The sequence below is a fragment of the Pogoniulus pusillus genome, chromosome 11 (assembly GCF_015220805.1).
Source record: "Pogoniulus pusillus isolate bPogPus1 chromosome 11, bPogPus1.pri, whole genome shotgun sequence".
Lineage (NCBI taxonomy): Eukaryota > Metazoa > Chordata > Aves > Piciformes > Lybiidae > Pogoniulus > Pogoniulus pusillus.
Genome location: NC_087274.1, coordinates 28,887,849 through 28,911,301, shown reverse-complemented (window position 1 = coordinate 28,911,301; position 23,453 = coordinate 28,887,849). Strand labels below are relative to the sequence as shown.

At 47.5% G+C, this 23,453-nt stretch overlaps 1 protein-coding gene across 4 annotated transcripts in view; it reads right to left on the bottom strand.

Annotated features, from left to right (window-relative positions):
- AFAP1 (actin filament associated protein 1) overlaps window positions 1-23,453 on the bottom strand; it is a 125,798-nt gene that overhangs the window by 70,405 nt on the left and 31,940 nt on the right. For all 4 annotated transcript variants that reach the window (XM_064151642.1, XM_064151644.1, XM_064151643.1 and 1 more), the window contains exon 2: window positions 895-1,023. In XM_064151642.1, the coding sequence (XP_064007712.1) occupies window positions 895-1,021 (127 nt within the window). In that variant the 5' untranslated portion in view covers window positions 1,022-1,023. The remainder of the gene's footprint in view (window positions 1-894; window positions 1,024-23,453) is intronic.

Sequence of the window (23,453 nt, the reverse complement as noted above, 5' to 3'; positions counted from 1 at the left end):
GGGGCTGTTCAGTCTGAAGAAGAGGAGGCTCCCAGGTGACCTTACTGTGTCCTTTCAGTATCTGAAAGGGGCTTACCTAAAAGATGGGGAGGGACTTTTTAGGCTACGAGGTAGTGACAGGACTAGGGGGAACGGAGCAAAGCTGGAGGTGGGGAGATTCACACTGGGCATGAGGAGACCACATCCCTGGAGGTGTTTAAGGCCAGGCTGGATGAGGCTGTTGCCAGGCTGATCTAGGGTAGGGTATCCCAGCCTATGGCAGGGTGGTTGGATCTAGATGATCCTTTTGGTCCCTTCCAACCCTGACTGATTCTATGATAACCCTGACACAGATAAAAACAAGTGTGCAATCAAAATGGTTTTACAGAGGAAAAGAAGGGGAAAGTGAATACAACTCTATTTGCAAAATTAAACCCAAAGATGATGACAGCAGTTTCCCAGCTCTGGCTTGGCACTTGAGTATCTGCCATAGGGCAGAGCCCACTTCAGTATGGAGCCTTTTGATGCATTTGGGTCAGTGAACAGAGGTGAGCATGCAGCACCCACACATCTCTAAGGTGGTGCTGTGGCCAGCACTCCGTGCTGCAGCATCACTTTTCCATCAGAACTCCTCAATAGCATTGCTGCCACAAATGAAATGAAGCAACCACTCCATCTGCAGAAGAGAAAACATTCTATCTACCACATTATTTTGTGGCTGGATTCCCCCATGTGTATCCAAGAAACTTCCAGGATCCCTTTAGCTGTATTTTACTGCTCAGCATGAAGGAAAGCATTCAAGAAAGTTAACACTTTTGGCTTTGCCCTGGCTTTCTGTCTTGCTTCAGTTTAGGGCTCGTCTGTAGCTCTTCACAAAGCATTCTGCCTGCAAGAAAACCCAGCCCTGACACTGACCTTTTGATGCCTGTATCCTCAGGAGGATGTTTGTTATTACTGCCTTCTTCTCCCTGACAGTAGAAGTTAGATACTCGTGGTCCAGAAGTTCAAGAAACAGGCGCAGCTCAACTATTAACTCTTCCATGGCTGAAAGACACACACAAAAGACAAAAGAGAATGACTTAGTCCACACTTTCAGGACATGTGTTTCTCACAGCTTTTGACAACAAACAGGCAGAAAGAGGCTATCCAAAATGACAGCAGAACTGCCCACACCACAATGGAGCTCCTAAAAAAAACATCCCATGGCTACAGGTCATTTTTTTTGGCCATCACATCTGTAGCTGTCCACAAGCCTGTCAGCAATCCAAACTCTTTCACAAGAACCCTGTTCCTTCCAGGGATGATCACATTATGGAACCACACCACACGTACCTACAGCATACAGCTCTCTGAAGTTAAAGGTATGGGTCCACATTTGCAGAGAGGTTGGTGCTGGTCTCTTCTCATAGGTAATTAGTGATAGAACGAGAGGAAATGGCCTCAAGCCATGACTGGATAGTTTTAGACTGGACATTAGGAAGCATTTTTCCCAGCAAGAGTGGTCAGGCATTAGAATGAGTTGCCCAGGGAGGTGGTTGAGTCACCAACCCTGGATGTGTTTATAAGTCGTTTGGATGTAGTGCCTGGGGATATGGTTTAGGGTGAACCTTGTAGAGTAGGGATATTGGTTGAACTTGGTGATCCTGAGTGTCTTTTCCAACCTGAATGTTTCTGTGATGCTACTCACAAATTAGGTTGCTATCCATAGCACATGGTTTTCATTAGGCAAAAAGGGACAGCTATTCATGTTTAGCTACTTATGTTTTTGTGCAAGTCATATAAAGCTATGCAATATTCAGTTTTACTGTGAGAGTGCTTGAAATGCTACAGATAAAACTACAAAATGTTATTCATATGCTCAGAGCCATAGTGGAAGTTAATGTGTCCAACCTTGCCTTGAACCGCCCCAGGGACGGTGACTCCACCACCTCCCCGGGCAGCCCATTCCAGTGGCTTGGTGCCATGGTCTAGCCTTGAGCTCCGTGGTAAAGGGTTGGACTTGATGATCTGTGAGGTCTCTTCCAACCCTGATGATACTGTGATACTCTGTGTCTGAAAAGCATATATGCCAATATTGAGTACTGTTCATTTGCAATCAACAAACAAGGATGATGTTGGCTGCCCAGAGAGGTTGTGGAGTCTCCTTCTCTGGAGACTTTGAAAACCCACCTGGATGCATTCCTGTGCAAACTACCCTAGGTTATCTTGCCTTGGCAGGGGGGTTGGACTCGATGATCTCTGGAGGTCCCTTCCAACCTCTAACATTCTGTGATTCTGTGATCATAAGAGTCAAAGAGGAAAAAAAGAGGAGCCATGATCTACTAAAATTAATTAGCCCTTAGGGGGGTTAGAATAATAGAATGTCAGGGGATAGAAGGGACCTCAAAAGCTCATCCAGTCCAACCCCCCTGCCAGAGCAGGATCACCTAGGCCAGAACACACAGGAATGCATCCAGGCAGGTTTTGAATATGTCCAGAGAGGGAGACTCCACAACCCCCCTGGGCAGCCTGTTCCAGGGTTCTGTCACCCTCACAGGGAAAAAATTCCTTCTCATGTTTAAATGCCACTTCCTATGCCTCAGCTTCCACCCATTGCCCCTTGTCCTGTCCGGAGCAAGTCTCTACTCACAGGATGCACATCACAAGTGCCTGCACAGCAACACGGGGAGCAGCTATTAACCAGTGCTTAACAAATGCTAAATAACAACGACATTCACAGGACAACTGAGTCAGAAGAGTAAGAAAAGCTAAATAATGCCTTGATTTACAGCAGAGGTTTCACAGAATCACAGCATGTCAGGGGTTGGAAGGGACCTCAAAAGCGCATCCAGCCCAACCCCCCTGCCAGAGCAGGATCTCCTATATCAGATCACACAGGAATGCATCCAGAGAGGGAGACTCCACAACCCCCTTGGGCAGCCTGTTCCAGGGTTCTGTCACCTTCACAGTGAAAAAAACTCCTCCTCATATTTAAATGAAGCTTCCTATGCCTCAGCTTCCACCCACTGCCCCTTGTCCTGCCATCAGGCATCGCCCTTTAGAAACAAGACCTATACTGCTTGAAGTGCAGAGTGGTCTCTTAAGCATGCTTTCAATGGAAGATGCATTGCTGTTATTACCATCTGTATTTTAAATATGGAATGCATGAATCTTTTGATAGTTACCCATACTAAAGCATGACTCTCAAAAGCTCTCATTCCTATAGGCTCTAGGCAGTCAGTGTGGAATCTGCTCTGGATATAGCAGAGGCAATGTGCAGCTTTCGAGCAGCTCTACAACCACTTGCATGACTGTCAGTAGCTGCACATCTTACTGCACTAACATTTACATAGATTTACATAGAATCAGCCAGGTTGGAAGAGACCTCCAAGATCATCCAGTCCAACCTAGCACCCAGCCCTGTCCAATCAACCAGACCATGGCACCAAGTGCCTCATCCAGGCTTTGCTTGAAGACCCCCAGGGATGGTGCCTCCACCACCTCCCTGGGCAGCCCATTCCAATGCCAATCACTCTCTCTGTGAAGAACTTCTTCCTAATATCCAGCCTATACCTACCCTGGCACAACTTGAGACTGTGTCCCCTTGTTCTATTGCATTTCTTTGCAGTGGCATGTTTTGTGGATTCTGAAAAGCAGCAGACTGTAAATAGGAAGCTCTCCTGTCTCTTCTTCACCAAAAACTACCCTTTGCCACAGTAACCTCTTTCCTTTGCTGAGAACCTTCACCTCTGGGAAGGCACAGGCTGAAAGCATCAGATACCACTGATGTGCAGAGCTGGTTTCAGTTAATAAAGATTCTAAGATCCTTGTGCTCAGGAGCTTACAACCTAACATAAACAGATAAGTCTGTAAAATGAGAAATGAAAACTGAGCAAGAAGGGAGTTTGAGGCAAAGAGACAGGGAAGCAAGAGGAGATAGGAAACCACTGCTGGAGAGGCTCCTGGGAGCTGGCATCAGCTCAAATCTCTCCTGAGGCCTCATCCCACAAGCATGTGGTGTTTCTCCACGTCTTTGAAGGACAAAGGTCCTCAGACTGGATGTGAGGAGGAAGTTCTTCACCATGGGAATAGTGAGAGCCTGTAATGGATTTCCCAGGGAGGTGTTTAAGGGTAGGCTGGGTGAGGCTGTGGGCAGCCTCATCTAGGGTAGGGTGTCCCTGCCACTGACAGGAGGGTTGGAACTAGATGATCCTTGTGGTTCCTTCCAACCCTGACTGATTCTGTGATTCTATTCTGTGTTCCTATGAAATCTCCATTGGAGTCACTGACGACCACAGTCACCACAGGCCACTGACCTGCAGTGCCCAGGCCACCTAAGTCACTGGCAGCAGTAAGTGTCCCCAGCAGAGCATTTAAAGAAAAGGACTGATCGAGGATGACAAGATGCAGCTGATACCAGTGAGACAATGCTTGAGAAATCTCAACCCCAACTTTCTTAGCAATACAATCACTGCAATTCACAGCAGAGCAAGGGAGGTTCTCCTCCCTCTCTACTCTGCTCTGCTGAGACCACATCTTGAGTACTGCCTTCAGTTTTGGGCTCTCCAGTTTATGAGGGACAGGGATATGCCTGTGAGTGTCCAGTGGAGAGCTACAAGGACAATTAGGGGACTGGAGCACTGCCTGATGAGGGGAGGCTGAGGGACCTGGGGCTTTTTACACTGCAGAAGACTGAGAGGGGATTGAATAAATGTTTGTAAATATCTGAGGGCTGGGGGTCAGGAGGGGGGGACAGGCTCTGCTCACTGCTCCCTAGCACAGGACAAGCAGCAATGGGTGTAAGTTGCAGCAAAAAAGGTTTCACCTCAACACAAGGGGGAACTTCTTTACTGTAAGGGTCCCAGAGCACTGGAACAGGCTCCCCGGAGAAGCTGACTCTTACTCCAAGGGTCACAGAGCTCTGGAATAGGCTCCCCAGAGAAGTTGTGGAGCCTCATCTGAAGACTTTCAAGTCTTGTCTGGATGTGTTCCTGTGTGATCTGTGCTAGATCTGCTCTGGATAGAGGGGTTGAACTCGATGATCTCTTTGGGTCCTTTCCACTGCCTGACATCCTGTGATCCTGTGAATTGCATTTACCTGTGGCTTGGTGTCCAGCAAATATCAATGAGTGCATCATGCAGGCACCCAGGCTGTGCAACTTGTGCTTCCTGCCCCTGTGAGCTGGCAGGTCCCTGGCTGACTCCAAGCAAGCAGTTGCAAAGGCAATTTCAGTGTGACAAGAGAATAAAACCCTAGCAGCTGTCTCAAAATGCAAGGCACACACACGTTGCCCCTCATATTGTTCCACCATGACTAAACTGGGGCTGCTCTGTGTGGGAGTCAACAGCATCACAAATCTCATAATGGGAAGGAAGGGAGTTGGAAATTTCACTTTATACAGAATGAAATGATAATAAACATCCAAAAAGACAGAAGGGAAACACTGTTCCCAGCTAGTAAGAGAAACTCTTTCCATGCATCGTAGGAGTGCACTTCCAAATGCTCAGTAACGAATTCAAGACTCCTTTTTTCTGAGATGGCAACAAATAAGCTTGTACATTCCTGGGGGAGGAAAGAAGTTTGCCTGTTGTCAGCCCTTGGCTTATTTTCTGGAGAAAGAATCTTCTCCTTCCTAGAAATGCAACGATGTGCTCACAAAAAAAAGTAATGGAACCAGATAATAGCAAATCCACACAATGCATTCTTGGAGGGAGCAATCACTCCTGCTGAAACACAGACTGCAAACGAGAGGGTGATGCAAGCCCCAAAGGAAAACATACTGCCCCAGTGAAAGATTACCCTTGCAAGTCTGACATCACCACAAAATAAGAATAATAATCAGAAGGCTCGCAAAAGAGGAGGAAAAAAAGGAAAGGAAAGGAAAGGAAAGGAAAGGAAAGGAAAGGAAAGGAAAGGAAAGGAAAGGAAAGGAAAGGAAAGGAAAGGAAAGGAAAGGAAAGGAAAGGAAAGGAAAGGAAAGGAAAGGAAAGGAAAGGAAAGGAAAGGAAAGGAAAGGAAAGGAAAGGAAAGGAAAGGAAAGGAAAGGAAAGGAAAGGAAAGGAAAGGAAAGGAAAGGAAAGGAAAGGAAAGGAAAGGAAAGGAAAGGAAAGGAAAGGAAAGGAAAGGAAAGGAAAGGAAAGGAAAGGAAAGGAAAGGAAAGGAAAGGAAAGGGAAAGGAAAAAAGGAGAAGAGAAAAAAAAAGAGAAGAGAAGAGAAGAGAAGAGAAGAGAAGAGAAGAGAAGAGAAGAGAAGAGAAGAGAAGAGAAGAGAAGAGAAGAGAAGAGAAGAGGAGAAAAAGAAGATAAGAGATAAAAGGAGCAGAGAAAAAAATAGATAAGAGAAGAGAGAAAATGAGAAAAGAAAAAAGAGAAGAGAAGACAAGAGAAAAAAGAAGAGAAGAGAGAAAAGGAGAAGAGAAAAAAAAGAGAAAAGGAGAAAAGAGAAAAAGAGGAGAAGAGAAGAGATAAAAGGAGCAGAGAAAAAAAAGAGAAGAGAGAAAAGGAGAAAAGAAAAAAGAGAAGAGAGAAGAGAAGACAAGAGACAAAGAAGAGAAGAGAGAAAAGAAGAGGAAAAAAAGAGAAGAGAAAAGGAGAAAAGAAAAAAGAGAAGAGGAGAAGAGAAGAGAAGAGAAGAGAAGAGAAGAGAAGAGAGGAAAACAAAAGAAAGAAAAAGAAAAGGCCCAATTTATTTGACAGTTTTGGCTGTAGTCTTATTGCCAGAGGAATTCCTGGTAAGTGGCAGGTGGTGAAAGGCAGGGTGGAGCCCAGGGATGGCAATCACAACAGTAAGCAGATTTCAGCTGGAGCGAGGAGCAGAACCACATTCCACATGAAATGATGAGAAGTCCACTCTATGCTCAGTAGGAATTATAGGCCCCTAATGGGCTGCTGCAATTGCCATGCACAAATAAAAAAACAATGATATATCCAGAAGGGCTTCCAAGATTGGCTCTCCAGAGCTTTCCAGCTTTTCAAATGACTGCACATAAAATGTATGTGCAGAAGCCAGCAACGGAATACACCAAGGTAAAAACCATCGGAGGAAGGCAATTACATCACATCAGGTTTTGTTCCAAGCCAGAACTAAAACCAAATGGGATTGAAAGAGCATGATGATGCAATTCTTCAGCATCTACAGTTATGGGAAGGAGCCTCTAACCATTTCTGAAAAGAACAGAAAGTTTTCACTTCCAAATGATCTTAAAAAAGAAAAGAAATCACAGGAGCAGTGCTTTATCCTGCACAATTTCAAGGCTGCTTCACCCAGAAGACATGGCTGAGCTCATTAAAAAAAGGCTCAGATTGATTTTTGGTCAATCTTAACCTTGTCATACCACAAATGACTCAGAAGTGTGTCCTGGGTGACTAGAATCATAGAATTGATCAACCAGGTTGGAAGAGACCTCCAAGATCAGCCAGTCCAACCTAGCACCCAGCTCTAGAAATGCAAGCACAGGAAGGATGACAAGAAGTATTTGTATTGATTATTGAGTTGTCCATACAACAGAAGCTCCAGACAAAGCAAATGCACTTCCAGGCTTGCTTTTCTAGTGTCAGTACAGGTAGAGAATCACAGATTCACACAATCAACCAGGTTGGAAAGGACCTTTGAGATCACCGAGGTTGGAAGAGACCTCCAAGATCATCCAGTCCAACCTAGCACCAGCCCTAGCCAGTCAACCAGACCATGGCACTAAGTGCCTCACCCAGTCTCCTTTTCAACACCTCCAGGGACAGTGACTCCACCACCTCCACAGGCAGCCAACTGTATGCTTAGACATTAAAACAAACAACAGACCTGCCTATGAACCTACCTGAACCTAACTCAGAAATATGAATTTGAATTGTGCTTCACAGTTTTAGAAGACCCTCTTGATTAGTCCCTTGCACATTGGTGAATCAAATTCTTCTGGGCTTACGTCTTCTGTTCTCTGTTTAGTTTATGGATTACAGATGTTGAAGGCCAGAACAGACCATGTCCATGAGATCCACTAGAAGAAATGACCTAATCTGACTTGCTCTACAGTACAGGCCAAAGACTGCTACTCTATCCAGCCATCTGTTACTCTGCCTATCTAGTGACTCTGCCACTGGAGAGACCTGTACTTACCTAAAGAATCAGAGCATCAACCATGTGGGAAGAGACCTCCAAGATCATCCAGTGCAACCTAGCACCCAGCCCTAGCCACTCATCTAGACCATAGAATCATAGAATCAAGCAGGTTGGAAGAGAACTCCAAGATCATCCAGTCCAACCTAGCACCCAGCCCTAGCCAGTCAACCAGACCATGGCACTAAGTGCCTCAGCCAGGCTTTGCTTCAACACCTCCAGGCACAGTGACTCCACCACCTCCCCGGGCAGCCCATTCCAATGCCAATCACTCTCTCTGCCAACAACTTCCTCCTAACATCCAGCCTAGACCTGCCCTGGCACAACTTGAGACGGTGTCCCCTTGTTCTATTGCTGGTTGCCTGCTGGTTGCAGAAGAGACCAACCCCCACCTGGCTACAGCCTCCCTTCAGGTAGTAGTAGCATGTGTGTGCAGCTCTGAAGCCCTCAACACAGGAGTGTGAAGAGCTGTTTGCAGTTCTAAGCCTTCATATTCTGCTAGCAGTATGATACTTTGGGACTTGATCTTCAGACAAAAAGGTTAAAGCTGGTGATGGCTGCTTGGCTGACTGATCAAAGTGTATTCTGTTTCTAACTCTGATTGGAGCCTACAGAGATCCAGTGCAAAAAAACTTCTTCAAATATACAAACCCTCCCTGCTGAAAGAGCCTCACTTCCACGTGGGTACCCAAGCAACACTGGAGAACCCAGTTCTGAATCAACCCCCAAGTGAGAACTTCATGTTTCTACCCATTTCTATGGAAAGTGTCATCCTCCTTAGCTTTGGATGTCGTTATCCCAGTCCTGTTCAATATCTTTATTGATGATCAATATGAGGGGATTGAGTCCAGCACCAGTAAGTTTGCAGATGACACCAAGCTAGGAGCAGGTGTGGATCTGTTGGAGGTAGGAGAGTGCTGCAGAGGGACCTTGCCAGGCTGGATGGATGGGCAGAGGATAGAGTCCTGCAAGGAGAGTCTGAGGGAGCTGGGGGTGTGCAGCCTGCAGAAGAGGAGGCTCAGGGCAGAGCTCATTGCTGTCTGCAACTACCTGAAGGGAGGCTGTAGCCAGGTGGGGTTGGGCTCTTCTCCCAGACAAGCAGCAACAGAACAAGGGGCACAGTCTCAAGTTGTGCCAGGGGAGGTCTAGGCTGGATATTAGGAGGAAGTTGTTGTCAGAGAGAGTGATTGGCATTGGAATGGGCTGCCCAGGGAGGTGGTGGAGGCACCGTCCCTGGAGGTGTTGAAGCAAAGCCTGGCTGAGGCACTTAGTGCCATGGTCTGGTTGACTGGACAGGGCTGGGTGCTAGGTTGGACTGGATGATCTTGGAGGTCTCTTCCAACCTGGTTCATGCTATGATTCTAATGTCTATGTAGCATAGTAACCATTTGAGATATATTTGTATACACCTAGGAAATGACCCTGCTGGGGACCTCAGACAAGCAGAACACAGCAGTAATTTTATGGTGACTGGCTGCAGTGTCATGAGAAAATAACAAAAACCAAATACTGGTTTGAAACTCAAAACAGAACAGTGCTGGGGAAAGCAAGGCTGGTTTTGGTAAAGACAGAGCTAGCAGAGACAGTAGGAAGACTAGAGAACCACGAGGAGACAAAAAGCTGTATGAAGAGAAGCACACAGGATGACTCTGACTCGCTCCTGCTCCTGCTCAACTCTCTATTGCAGTTACAAACTCTTAATTAATGAAGGTCTTTTCACGACTGCATTCTCATCATCTGGGGAAAGAGTTTCACACAGATATGCAGGACATCTGAAAGCAGGCAGAGGCAATGTATTTAGCACAAAGAAACATTTTTTTTTCCCTTCTCCCAATATGCTCCTGGAAACTAAAGTACATCTTTGTAAAGTGTAGCAGAATCCCATCCAGCAGGAAATGAAAAGTCATCTCGAGGGACAGAGTGAAAAGATTGGACATGGCACTAGGAGAGCTTTCTCTTGCACTGGCCCTTCCTTGCTCTCTTAGCAGTAACAGTGCAGAGGGAGTGACAAACTCTGCCAGTGTAGAGTGCTAAAAGCATGCTCCCAACACTGGAGGTGACCATGCCTTGGGGATACAGGGCATGACAGGAAGGAGTGGTACCCAGGGGTGAGAGGGAGGTGAATCCTGAAGAGCAGGTGAAGCCCTAAAACGAAGGATTAGCATGGATTGAGTAAAAGACACACAAGGATTGCCATCAAAGTGTTTTAACTCTCTCAAACTTGTAACAAACACCTTTTGTTCAAAACTTGGAGCTCCTCAGACTGTCACAAACTCTCTTTCCAGACAGCTTGGGGCAAGAGAAGCAAAACACACCCATTAAAAACTCCTCCTGTCTCATACATATTTATGCTCAGCCTCAAGGGGTGTCAAGGGATTATTCCAGCTACAACTCACATGTATCCCTCTTTTTATTTCTTCCCTCTGCTTTTCCAAGCAATTGGCTTTTACAAAACTGCCTTTCCCCAAAAGCTATCAGAGCTCCAAATGCTGCCGTTGCAATACTTGGGTGATAAAACGAGAGGTGGGAAAGCAGCAAGGAATGTTTGGACAAGAAACAAGCTGCCAAATATCCTACTCAGTCAGCTACAGCCAGGCAAAGAGTGACAGCGACACAGCAGTGTAAGCCATTAGCCTAAGGTAGGTGGATAAAGAGGTTTGGCTTTTAGAGTCCAGACCAGTGCTTAAGCACTGCCACAGGCTTTGGGAGGCAATGACTCCTTCCAAGCAGCTTCACAGAGTCATAGAGAAGGAAGGAAGGAAGGAAGGAAGGAAGGAAGGAAGGAAGGAAGGAAGGAAGGAAGGAAGGAAGGAAGGAAGGAAGGAAGGAAGGAAGGAAGGAAGGAAGGAAGGAAGGAAGGAGGGAAGGAAGGAAGGAAGGAAGGAAGGAGGGAAGGAAGGAGGGAAGGAAGGAGGGAAGGAAGGAGGGAGGGAAGGAAGGAAGGAAGGAAGGAAGGAAGGAAGGAAGGAAGGAAGGAAGGAAGGAAGGAAGGAAGGAGGGAAGGAAGGAGGGAAGGAAGGAGGGAAGGAAGGAGGGAAGGAAGGAGGGAAGGAAGGAGGGAAGGAAGGAGGGAAGGAAGGAAGGAAGGAAGGAAGGAAGGAAGGAAGGAAGGAAGGAAGGAAGGAAGGAAGGAAGGAAGGAAGGAAGGAAGGAAGGAGAAGGAAGGAAGGGAGGGAGGAAGGGAGGGAGGAAGGGAAAGGCAGGAGGAAAAGAAGGAAGGAAAGAAGGAAGGAAGGAATGGAGGAAGGAAGAGGAAAGATGGAAGGAGAAGGAAGGGAGAGAGGAAGGGAGAGAGGAAGGAAGGAAGGAAGGAAGGAAGGAAGGAAGGAAGGAAGGAAGGAAGGAAGGAAGGAAGGAAGGAAGGAAGGAAGGAAGGAAGGAAGGAGGGAAGGAAGGAGGGAAGGAAGGAGGGAAGGAAGAGGAAAGATGGAAGGAGAAGGAAGGGAGAGAGGGAGGAAGAGGAAGGAAGGAAGGAAGGAAGGAAGGAAGGAAGGAAGGAAGGAAGGAAGGAAGGAAGGAAGGAAGGAAGGAAGGAAGGAAGGAAGGAAGGAAGGAAGGAAGGAAGGAAGGAAGGAAGGAAGGAAGGAAATTGTGTTGTAGACATTTACTGCACTCATGCTAGCCAAAAGTAATGAAGAAATGCTGACAGCTCACTGCAGAAACTCACAGTGGACTTTACCAAGTAGTTGAAGGTTTTCTCTAGGAGTGTATTTTCCACAGGAGGTCTCTTTTGTTCCCCAAATAAATGGGGGATATATATAAACATAACACCTTGTCCAGCAAATGAACATGGATCTGACACCCAGCTGTGAGCCCAGCAGCCTGGCCCAGACTCTCATCCTCTTGCCTGTGCTCGCTGTTGTCACTCAGGTTGAGTTTTCAGACTCCCACTACCCTACCAGGGCAAAAAGTGGAGCTTTCTTGGATTTAACCATCCCCAAATGTATCAGCTGACATCATCTTGTCAAGACAAGACATTCCAGGGCTTGCTTGCTGGCTCCTGCTCAGCTTGCTCAGCTCCTCCATTACTCCAAACCACAAAAGATAAGGAGCCACTACATTAATAAAGCAGCTCCGATTCCACAAAAGAAAAGCACTCCCCTCATGATGCAAAAAGGAGACAGTAAAAATCTGTGGTAGGAGGTCAAAGTCTGCCCAGACTCCCGAGTCCCAGGAGGGGATGGGGCTCAGCTAAGGCTGAGACACACAGCAGCAGATAAACCTGGGGGTGTAAAGAGACAGCCAAGCGCTGCAGTGCCTCTTGTGAGCCCTTCGCTCGGGTCCTCAGCTGCACACAGATTCCTTTTTAGGTTAGGATTTCTCTCCAAGTTATGAATAATTACATCTCCAGCAGAAATGTGAGACAGCAAACTAATGAGCTTAATGGAATGGAGAAAGAGAATAGCAAAATAATGGCAAAGAACTACAAATAGGGCAGTGGTAATAACTGCAGGTTGTGACCTGGTCTTTTATTTTGCATTCAGCAGTGTAAGTATAGAATCATAGAATCAACCTGATTGGAAGAGACCTCCAAGCTCATCCAGTCCAACCTAGCACCCAGCCCTAGCCAAGCAACCAGACCATGGCACTAAGTGCCTCAGCCAGGCTTTGCTTCAACACCTCCAGGCATGGTGACTCCACCACCTCCCTGGGCAGCCCATTCCAATGCCAATCACTCTCTCTGCCAACAACTTCCTCCTAACATCCAGCCTAGACCTCCCCTGGCACAACTTGAGACTGTGTCCCCTTGTTCTGTTGCTGCTTGCCTGGCAGAAGAGACCAACCCCACCTGGCTACAGCCTCCCTTCAGGGAGTTGTAGACAGCAATAAGGTCTGCCTTGAGCCTCATCTTCTCCAGACTGCACACCCCCAGCTCCCTCAGCCTCTCCTCATAGGGTTTATGCTCCAGGCCCCTCACCAGCGTTGTCGCCCTTCTCTGGACACCTTCCAGCACCTCAACATCTCTCTTGAATTGAGGAGCCCAGAACTGGACACAGCACTCAAGGTGTGGCCTGAGCAGTGCTGGTTTATTATCCATGTCAAATACCAAATCTACAAGCATTAAAGAAGCCCTGAGTCTGATCAGGTCAGCCATATGGACAGTGCAATCCAACAAGAGTTTGTACTCTCTGAATCTGGTGCTCTAAGCTTGCAGTTTGCAGCTAATTTAAAGCCAGGAATGAGACAAAGCTGCATTTTATCCAGAAACCACCATCCCTGGAACTGTTCAAGAAGCTGTAGATGTATGGTTTAGTGGTCATGGTAGCTGGGTTATAGTTGGACTTGATGATCTTAAAGGTCTTTTCCAACCTCAGTGGGTCTGTGATTCTAAGACAGAAGATCCAGTGCTCTAAGGCAGTGTGAAACCACTCAAAACATGAGAGGATCTTTTCCCTGCTGCAATCCTTTGCCTCATTCAAAAACTCTGGAGGACACATCAATAGTTGGCCTAAACCCAGCACCTTCTCCTGCTATGCAAGCTGACTCTCTCCTGCAGAAAGACATAAATGCAATGGAAATTTCATAAAATCCCAGCATCATGATAAATAGGAATGGAGCAAAGCTGGAGATGAGGAGATTCAGGCTGGAGGTGAGGAGGAAGTTGTTGAGCATGAGAGTGGTGAGAGGCTGGAATGGGTTGCTCAGGGAGGTGGTTGAGGCCTCATGGCTGGAAGTGTTTAAGGCCAGGCTGGATGAGGCTGTGGGCATCCTGCTCTAGGGTAGGGTGTCCCTGCCCATGGCAGGGGGTTTGGAACTGGCTGATCCTTGTGGTCCCTTCCAACCCTGACAATTTCTATGATTCTATAAAATATCACCCAAAAGGCTTCCCAGTTAATTAGTTTGTACCCTCAGACACATCCTCCAGGCCATAAAATGTGAAGTTCTTTCTTTATAGCAGCCTTCAAAAGGCACATCCAGACCCCTGAAACATTCACTACTGGATACTTTGCAAGCTTTCAAAGAAATCTCCATCTTTCTTATGCTGCCAACAGCTATTCTGCAGACTTGTGATGAAAGACGAGGTGCAAGGCTGGACACTGAAGTGGACTACAGCAGATAGTTTTGCTTGCTGAGGTGTTTCTCTAGACTACAGAACTCTAGCAGGGATCTTTGCCTAGGAAAAAAAAGAAATCAAATCCTGACTTTATTTAACTACTGTTTCTGCATTCTTTTTAATGTATGATCTGCCTGAATACAAACTTGGACTTGAAATCGAATTTCCTTCATCAAACGAAATAAACACTCATCTATCTTTAGACTCTAACCACACAGAGTTCACAGGATCACAGGATGTTAGGGGCTGGAAGGGACTCAAGGAGATCATCCAGTCCAACCCCCCTGCCAGAGCAGGAACACACAATCTAGCACAGATCACAGAGGAACACATCCAGACAGGCCTTGAAAGGCTCCAGGGAAGGAGACTCCACAACCTCTCTGGGGAGCCTGTGCCAGTGCTCTGGGACCCTTACAGGAAAGAAGTTCCCCCTTGTGTTGAGGCAGGACCTCTTATGCTGCAATTTACACCCATTGCTCCTTGCTCTATCCCAGGGAGCAGTGAGCAGAGCCTGTCCTCTCTCTCCTGGCAGCCCTGAGATACTTACAAACATTTATCCAATCCCCTCTCAGTCTTCTCTTCTCCAGACTAAGCAGCCCCAGGTCCCTCAGCCTCTCCTCATCAGCCATGCCCTCCAGTCCCATAATCATCCTCGTAGCCCTCCCTTGGACCCTCTCCAGCAGATCCCTGCCCCTCTGCAACTGGGGAGCCCAAAACTCAACACAGTATTCACGATGAGGTCTCACCAGGACAGAGTAGAGGAGGAGGAGAACCTCTCTTGATCTGCTGGACACACTCCTCCTAACACACCCCAGGAAATACATAAAGAAGCCAATTCCCCTCACAACAAACCAGAAACAAACAAACAGCTTAGTAAAACCCTTTAGGTCCTTATCTGGTGTAGTTCTCACGGTTTCAGTGCCGCTCAACCAACTCACTGCGAACTGGGATCTGCAGCTAAAACTTGTGTGCCACGGAGATTTCCTCTTAATTCTAGATGTGCTTTGAATTTAGCACGAAACCAGAAAACACATGTTTTAACAAAAAGCAGTCAGCTGCTGCCAACACCCTTCTCTCAGGCTGCTCCAGTCACCTTTCCTCTTCTATCTGATCACCCTTGCGCCTCTGCGGAGCCCAGGCTCTGCCAGACAGCCTTACCTACAGGATCTCATGCAGAGCTTACCTCCACGGTTTTCACTTCCCCTTGGCTGCTTTCTGTTTTAGGCACATTATCCAGTTTTCCTACATCTGGTTAGGCTGCCCCATATGTTTGGAACAACCTCCTTTCTCCCTGCCAAGCAAACCTCCCTCTCCCATGAAATCCCTCTTTCTTTCAGCAGTCCCTTCAACACTAATCCTCACATTCCCTCTTGCCTAACAGTTGCGCCGTCTCTCGGCATGCAGCTGGGTTTTTATCTACCTTTAGGCCAGATCTTGCAAGCATTTTTCCCAGGGTTAAAAAAAAAAAAGAACCAACCAAAGTCCAAATCCTTCTGACCACCACAAGAGGATGAGTTCAGAGCTGTAAAAAAATAACCCCCATGCTTTAGTTAACATCTCAAAAGATAGCAACTTCATTTGCTGTGCACCGGGAGCAAAGGAGATGAACAGTCGGTTGGTTGTTCCTCCAGCCAGCATCAGGAGGATGGGAGAACAGGGCAGCTGTACCCTGGCACCAGTACAGGCACTGGCTGTGCCTGCTCCATCCTCCCCCCCCTTACAGCTGGCCCTTTCTAACAAAGGTGACATTTAAAACCAAGAAATGATGACTCCACTCAAGAGTCTTTCAGAGCTCAGAGGATGTCCAATGCATTACCGTTACCAGAGGCTCTCTCTCACCCTAAGTTTGGGTGTCTTTTTGGAGGTCTGTGAGCTGATTTACTGCTTGCAAAATGTGCTGCCAATGAGCTAAACAGCAAAAGCAACACTGACTCCTCACTGTTACAGCATCTAAAACCCTCATACCTGGCCAAGGAAATGAAGAAAACAAATGTGCTTTATGCATAGCTTCAGCATTTTCTCCCCAAGACTCCCTGCTTGTCTCAGCTGATAGGTACTGTGAAGACAAAAATGGACCACTGGATCCAGAACAAAACCCCCATTTGAAATCATGCAGCTATGTCTGAGCATACTTCAGCAATATCACCTGGGCAAGGAAGCCACCTTTTACATCTAGGAGGATGGCTGCAACTTTCTCCTCGAGGTGAGGAGAAAGTTCTTCACTGAGAGAGTCATTGGACACTGGAATGGGCTGCCCGGGGAGGTGGTGGAGTCACCATCCCTGGAGCTGTTCAAGGCAGGATTGGATGTGGCACTTGGTGCCATGGTCTGGCCTTGAGCTCTGTGGTAAAGGGTTGGACTTGATGATCTATGAGGTCTCTTCCAACCTTGGTGATACTGTGATACTGTGACATTCATTCTCACCAGACCTCTGAGGGAATATCCTGATCAACCTGAGCCTCAACAAGGGTTGGATGTGCCATCGATTTCATGCCTCATATTGCTGGATGAGGTCCTGGGTGGCTTGTTTAGCAGTATTTTTGCCAAAAGGAGCTTCCCAGTTCCTCCTGTAGCCCTGAGGAACAAAGAAGATGCACTGCCAAACATCTCCCACTGAGATCTCAAAGCCAAAAACTCAGCACTCCCCTCCAATGAAACCTCCAAACAACAAAGCAGCAGGGACGTGAGTTTACAGCAAGTTTGCATGTTTCCCTGGGTTGATGTGCTTTGTTTTTCACAGACTCAGGACCTGACTAGGAAACCACAGACTGCTGCATCTGTTGGTCTCAGTCACTATCAAAAATCTGCTGACTCTATACAAAAGTTCTCCTATTGCATCAAAGCACAAACCAGCCCTGTCACGCCTGCAGCCATGCGCAGATGAGCCCTGGGCAGCATCCCTGGGCAGCCAGGCTGGGGAGAGGGACCAGCTGGTGTGGCTGGGCAGCCATCGGGCCCCACCAGCTCAGCCCAGCATCAGCCACAGCTATTACACAAAGGTAAAAGCTATCAATGGCAAACATTTGCATCCTTGCCTCATCTCACCATCTGCTCCTGCTGCTGCTCACTTGACAATTAATACGGTGGTTGCTTGGATCAGAAGCTAATGCTGCATCTGTCTTTCTTAGTGCTACAGATCATTGTTAGACTGCACAACCCTTTTTGCAACTCAAACAGGGTGACAGTGGCCTCTAATTTGACAGGATCTGTCCCTCATCAAGACAGACAAAAACGCTTTGTCTGTAGTTTAGTCAGTCCTAAAGAACTGGACTGGAGCTTCCTCCCCCTAGCTCTGTGCCTTCCTTTCCCTTCTTCTTCCTCCATGCACTTTCCTCAGAGCTAAGAAGGAAATTATCAAGGTGTAAAACACTGCACAGCAATATTTGGTGTTTTCCTATGGGGAAAACTGCCATGTCCTGCAGTTCTGTAAATGCACATAACTGGCATCACCAGCATTTCTCTGCTGCAACACCCAGTCAGCCCTACAGACCAAATATATCCATCTTGGGCATCTAACACTGAACGTTTGGGACGAAACCTCAGCTCCAAACTGCATCTGTCTGACAATTCCCATTCATGGCAATTCCCTCTCAGCATCAACAGCTGCTGAGAAAATCTAAACCTTTAGCACATCTGAAAACCCACATCAAGCTCTGCCTCTCCCCAGATTATCTGCCTCATTTTATCCTTTTTTGACAGTGCTGTCTATTTTTTGCCCTTGGCTTCTGTAACCAAACTGTGGATCCAAGCCATGTGCCCTGGATGCGGTGGCAAATCCTTAAGGACTTTGGGAAGAAGAGACAAGTTTTCCTTAGACCTTAAAAAATCCCTAACCCCTAAATAGAGCCAGCAGTGTGCCCAGGTGGCCAAGAGAGCCAGTGGCATCCTGGCCTGCATCAGGAATGGTGTGGCCAGCAGGAGCAGGGAGGTCATTCTGCCCCTGTACTCTGCACTGGTTAGACCTCACCTTGAGTATTGTGTTCAGTTCTGGGCCCCCCAGTTTAAAAGGGATGCTGAGATGCTTGAGCGTGTCCAGAGAAGGGCGACGAGGCTGGGGAGAGGCCTTGAGCACAGCCCTACGAGGAGAGGCTGAGGGAGCTGGGATTGGTTAGCCTGGAGAAGAGGAGGCTCAGGGGGGACCTTATTGCTGTCTACAACTACCTGAGGGGTGGTTGTGGCCAGGAGGAGGTTGCTCTCTTCTCTCAGGTGGCCAGCACCAGAACAAGAGGACACAGCCTCAGGCTGTGCCAGGGGAGATTTAGGCTGGAGGTGAGGAGAAAGTTCTTCCCTGAGAGAGTCATTGGACACTGGAATGGGCTGCCCGGGGAGGTGGTGGAGTCGCTGTCCCTGGAGCTGTTCAAGGCAGGACTGGACGTGGCACTTGGTGCCATGGTCTAGCCTTGAGCTCTGTGGTAAAGGGTTGGACTTGGTGATCTGTGAGGTCTCTTCCAACCCTGATGATACTGTGATACTGTGATAATAGGAATCAATCAAGCATCTGTATTAGAAAAAAACTAGAAACAATGCTTAAAAGCAGACAGAATTTACTACAAAGTTAATAACTTTAGCAATATTCCATTTTCTCACCGTATTTCTACACCACTTTGTAGGTGTCCAGGGCCACAGCCCCCACCGGCAGAAGCTGCCTCTGCACACACTGCAGCATGGCTTGGCCAGATGTGCAAATGCTAATAAATACCAGAAAGGAGGAGGATGATGATGATGGCAGAACCATGTAGATGGTTTTCTTGTTTCCAGCCTCCCCTGGACCGGCTGCCTCAGATGGCTGGCGAGGAGTCAGCTGCTGACAGCCATCCTGGCAGCGCGCTCGGCCCTCACCTCATTAGCCTGACACAGAGCAGAAGGATGCTGTGCTGCTGCCAAAGCAGGAGGTGTGGGCTCAGAGGGACACCCCAGTTCACCATATGATGCTCCACGCCGAACTGAAGGTGTTTGGCCTGGCAGGACCGTCACAAGCCACGTTGGGCCCCCACAGCTACCCTCCTGGCTTGCACCAGCCTGTAGGACAACGGCTTTAGCTAAGTCCAGGAGCAGTGAGGAAGCCAAGCCAGATGATCTTAAAGGTCTTTTTGAGCTGAAAAGATCCTATGATCCTATGCAGCACAGATAAATTCAAATTGCTTGGATTTCACCTTTTGCTCTCCTACACTGAGAAAGAAAAAATGCTTCAGAAGGAAAACGTTCAACCACATCAATTCATCCATGCCACTGATGCAAGCAATTCAACCACATCAATTCATCCATCCCACTGATGCAAGCAACTGCTTGCTGCCTGTGCCAAGGTGCTGCCTGGCCATACGTGGCTAGTGGCCAGAGAAAGTCTTCTGAGGAGCAGCTGAAGGAGCTGGAGTTGTTCAGCCTGGGGAAGAGAAGGCTGAGAGGAGACCTCATTGCTCTCTACAACTTCCTAAAAGGAGACAGGACAGCAGGTTGGTCTCTTCTCCCAAGTAACTAGAGACAGGACAAGAAGATATGGCCTCAAGTTGTGCCAGAGGAGGTTCAGGTTGGAGATCAGGAAAAATATCTTTCCTGCAAGAGTGGTCAGGCATTGGAACAGGCTGCCCAGGGAGGTGGTGGAGTCATCATCCCTAGAGGTGTTCAAGAAACCTGTGGATGTGGCATTCTGGGGACACTGAGGTGTTGGGTTGATGGTTGGACTTGATGATCTTAGAGGGCTCTTCCAAACTTAATGATTCTATAAGAGTTTGGGGTATTTTTTTAGTGTAATTTTTCAGACACAAGGACCCTGACCAAAAATGTTTCACAGGGGACAGTGAAACCCTAGCCCACTGTATCAGCTTAGCCTGCAAGTCTGAAACAAAAGGAGTATGGAGAGGGAAAACAAGAGGAGAAAACTGTCATCATCATCAAGCAAACCACACGCACAGCTCTGAAATGCTCATTATGAAATTCCAAGCAGTGGTCTCAGCTCCGTGGCACAGAGAGACTATATTTTGAAGTAATGAAAGAGCAGGGGTGGAAGGGGCTTGGATCAAAGCCAGCAGGTGTGGTTATTATTTGGAAAATTCTTACCCAGTTACTCTGCAGAGCACTCACTGAAGCCTCCCAGCCTGAGAGCTTTCAGGCTGGAGGGTTCGCATCTCCCCTTGATGGAAACAAAGGCAGAGCACAAAAGCACAGCTTCAGCCAGCAGAGTGGAACTTGAGGACTGCAGTTTCTCCACAGCCCCATCAACTCTTTTACCAATTATCTTTCTTTAAGGTAAAAAAAAAAAAGCAACAACTAAGTGAAGGGGAAAAAAAAAGCAATTGCCTAAGAGACTACAAAAACAGATGGCCAAGCCAGAGAGGAATTCAGAGCTCTGAAAACTCAACCCAGCACCCTGACCTGCTGGGAGCACCACTTAAGTGTAGCAAATCATGAGCTCTGGTAGCAGTTTCCCAAAGTGTGCTCTGCTTGGCCACAGTTCAGTGATCCATGCAGCTGATCAATGGAGCAGTGCTGTCAGCACAGCTTCAAATTAAAAACTCTAAGGGAAGGGGTCACTGAGCTCTTGACATACATTTTAGGTTCTGTGACAGTGCCTCAAAAACACTGCTTTGGGCAATTATCACATTGTCCAGAACATACCTTCATGTGGAAAAGAACATTTTGCCAGGGAGCAACTTGCAAATCCCACATGCTCTGGTCTGCAGCTGAGGGCTGCCACAGCAAACATGTCCCCATATGTATCACAGTATCACCAAGGTTGGAAGAGACCTCATAGATCATCAAGTCCAACCCTTTACCACAGAGCTCAAGGACAGACCATGGCACCATGTAAGGAAGAGATCACAGAATCATAGACTCAACCAAGTTGGAGGAGACCTCCAAGCTCATCCAGTCCAACCTAGCACCCAGTCCTATCCAGTCAACCAGACCATGGCACTAAGTGCCTCAGCCAGGCTTGGCTTCAACACCTCCAGGGACAGCAATTCCATCACCTCCCTGGGCAGCCCATTCCAATGCCAATCACTCTCCCTATGAAGAACTTCCTCCTAACATCCAGCCTAGACCTCCCCTGGCACAACTTCAGACTGTGACCCCTTGTTCTGTTGCTGGTTGCCTAGGAAAAGAGATTGATCCCCATCTGGCTACAGCCTCCCTTCACGTAGTTGTAGACAGCAATGAGGTCACCCCTGAGCCTCAGGGATCTACTGGAGAGAGTCCAAGGGAGGGCTATGAAGATGATGAAGGGGCTGGAGCCTGCGAGGAGAAGCTGAGAGACCTGAGACCTTTTGGTGTGGTGAAGAGAAGACTTAGAAGGGATCTAATCAATGCTTATAAATATCTGAGGGCTGGGGATCAGGAGGGAGGGGACAGGCTCTGCTCAGTTGTGCCTTGTGGTAGGACAAGGGGTAATGGATGTAAACTACAGCACAGGAAGTTCCACCTCAACACGAGGAGGAACTTCTTTAGTGTAAGAGTCACAGAGCACTGGAGCAGGCTGCCCAGAGAGGTTGTGGAGTCTCCCTCTCTGGCAACTTTCAAGGCCTGTCTGGGTATCTACCTGTGCAACCTGCGCTAGATGCTATGGTCCTACTCTGGCAGGAGCTGGACTTGAATATTTATGGAGGTCTCTTCCAGTCCCTAATATCTTGTGATTCTGTGTAATCATTAAAGGGTGGCAAAGACCTCCAAGCTCATCAAGTGCAAACAACTCTGCTACAGCACCCCCTTCCCAACTGGTTCTCATTCCTTCAAGCTGTCAGTATAGCTGCTGTCAGTATGCTGAAAATATCTGCTGTTGGGGTCTTTTGAACAGGAATGGGTTTAGCACGGACAAAAAGATGTCTTGGTCTACTTGGAGGAGGCACCAGAACACTCAATTTCACCTCAGAATAACCCAGTATGAAAAGTCAGCAAAGGATGCTCTGGAAACTTACCATGAAGGTTAACAGTAAATACCCACTTCTGGCAGCCCTGTCTATTTGGAGAGGTCTTTACTTGAGTGTGTTTTTATTACAAAGGAATTTTCACCTCAGTAACCATCCATTCCTCCTCACATCCAGAAGGAAGTGTGACTTTCCAGGAAAAATGAACTTAGTGCTCAGGCACTTTGCAACCAGAGCCCAGAAGAATGACTCCGCTAGGAGTCAGTCGCTGGAGTTCAATCAAAATCATCTGGCACAGGGGACCTCTTTGCTTCCCCTCTATAAACTTCTGCTCTGAAGCAGCAATCAATTTCAACTCAGCTCCCAAAGAAGGTAAATAACAGACCCTGTAACTTGCACTGTCTCCCTAATTCTAGTGTTTATAACCAACAGAAGTTATTTATTTGCAGAGGGTAAAATATGAACCTTCTGGTATTGGTTTTTGGCTGCTTTGTGCCTTTTTAACAGCAATCATTCCCTTCTTTTCAAGTGCCTGTTTGCTTTTGGCACTGAAGGACCTTTAGGTACTTTCTGTAAACAGAGAGACACTGAAGTCTGTGTCTCTGCATCATCGAATCACAGAATCAACCAGGTTGGAAGAGACCTCCAAGATCATCCAGCCCAACCTAGCACCCAGCCCTAGCCAGTCAACCAGACCATGGCACTAAGTGCCTCAGCCAGGCTTTGCTTCAACACCTCCAGGCACAGTGACTCCACCACCTCCCTGGGCAGCCCATTCCAATGCCAATCACTCTCTCTGACAACAACTTCCTCCTAACATCCAATCTATACCTCCCCCAGCACAGCTTGAGACTGTGTCCCCACATTCTGTTGCTGCTTGCCTGGCAGCAGAGCCCAACCCCACCTGGCTACAGCCTCCCTTCAGGTAGCTGCAGACAGCAACGAGGTCACCCCTGAGCCTCCTCTTCTGCAGGCTGCACACCCCCAGCTCCCTCAGCCTCTCCTCACAGGGCTGTGCTCCAGGCCCCTCACCAGCTTTGTCACCCTTCTCTGGACACCTTCCAGCATCTCAACATTGTTCTTATGCCTCTCTTTAGTCATGAATCACATTGCTTTGTTTTTGCCATCCCCCCCCCAAAACTTCAACGCTTTCAGCACTTTTAAGAACTGCCTCCCCCCCAATAGCAGTGAAAACACCATTATATATTAACTTGTTTGGAAACCAGAGCCTCTGCCCTTAATCACAAACACTACAGCTGAAGTCTGGCCTAAGTGATCTGCCAAACACTGTGCAGGAGCTGGTGCCAGTTAGGAAGATACTCCAATCCTCTCTGTTCTCAGAGCTGGGTTTTATCCAGGGGATATTTGTTTTTTCCTTTGGCTTGGATTGTTTCTTTCTTTCTTTTTTTTTTTCAAGCTAATTTGGGGCACTTTGCCTTTGGCTTGGACCATCTTCTAAATAAAATAGAAACAT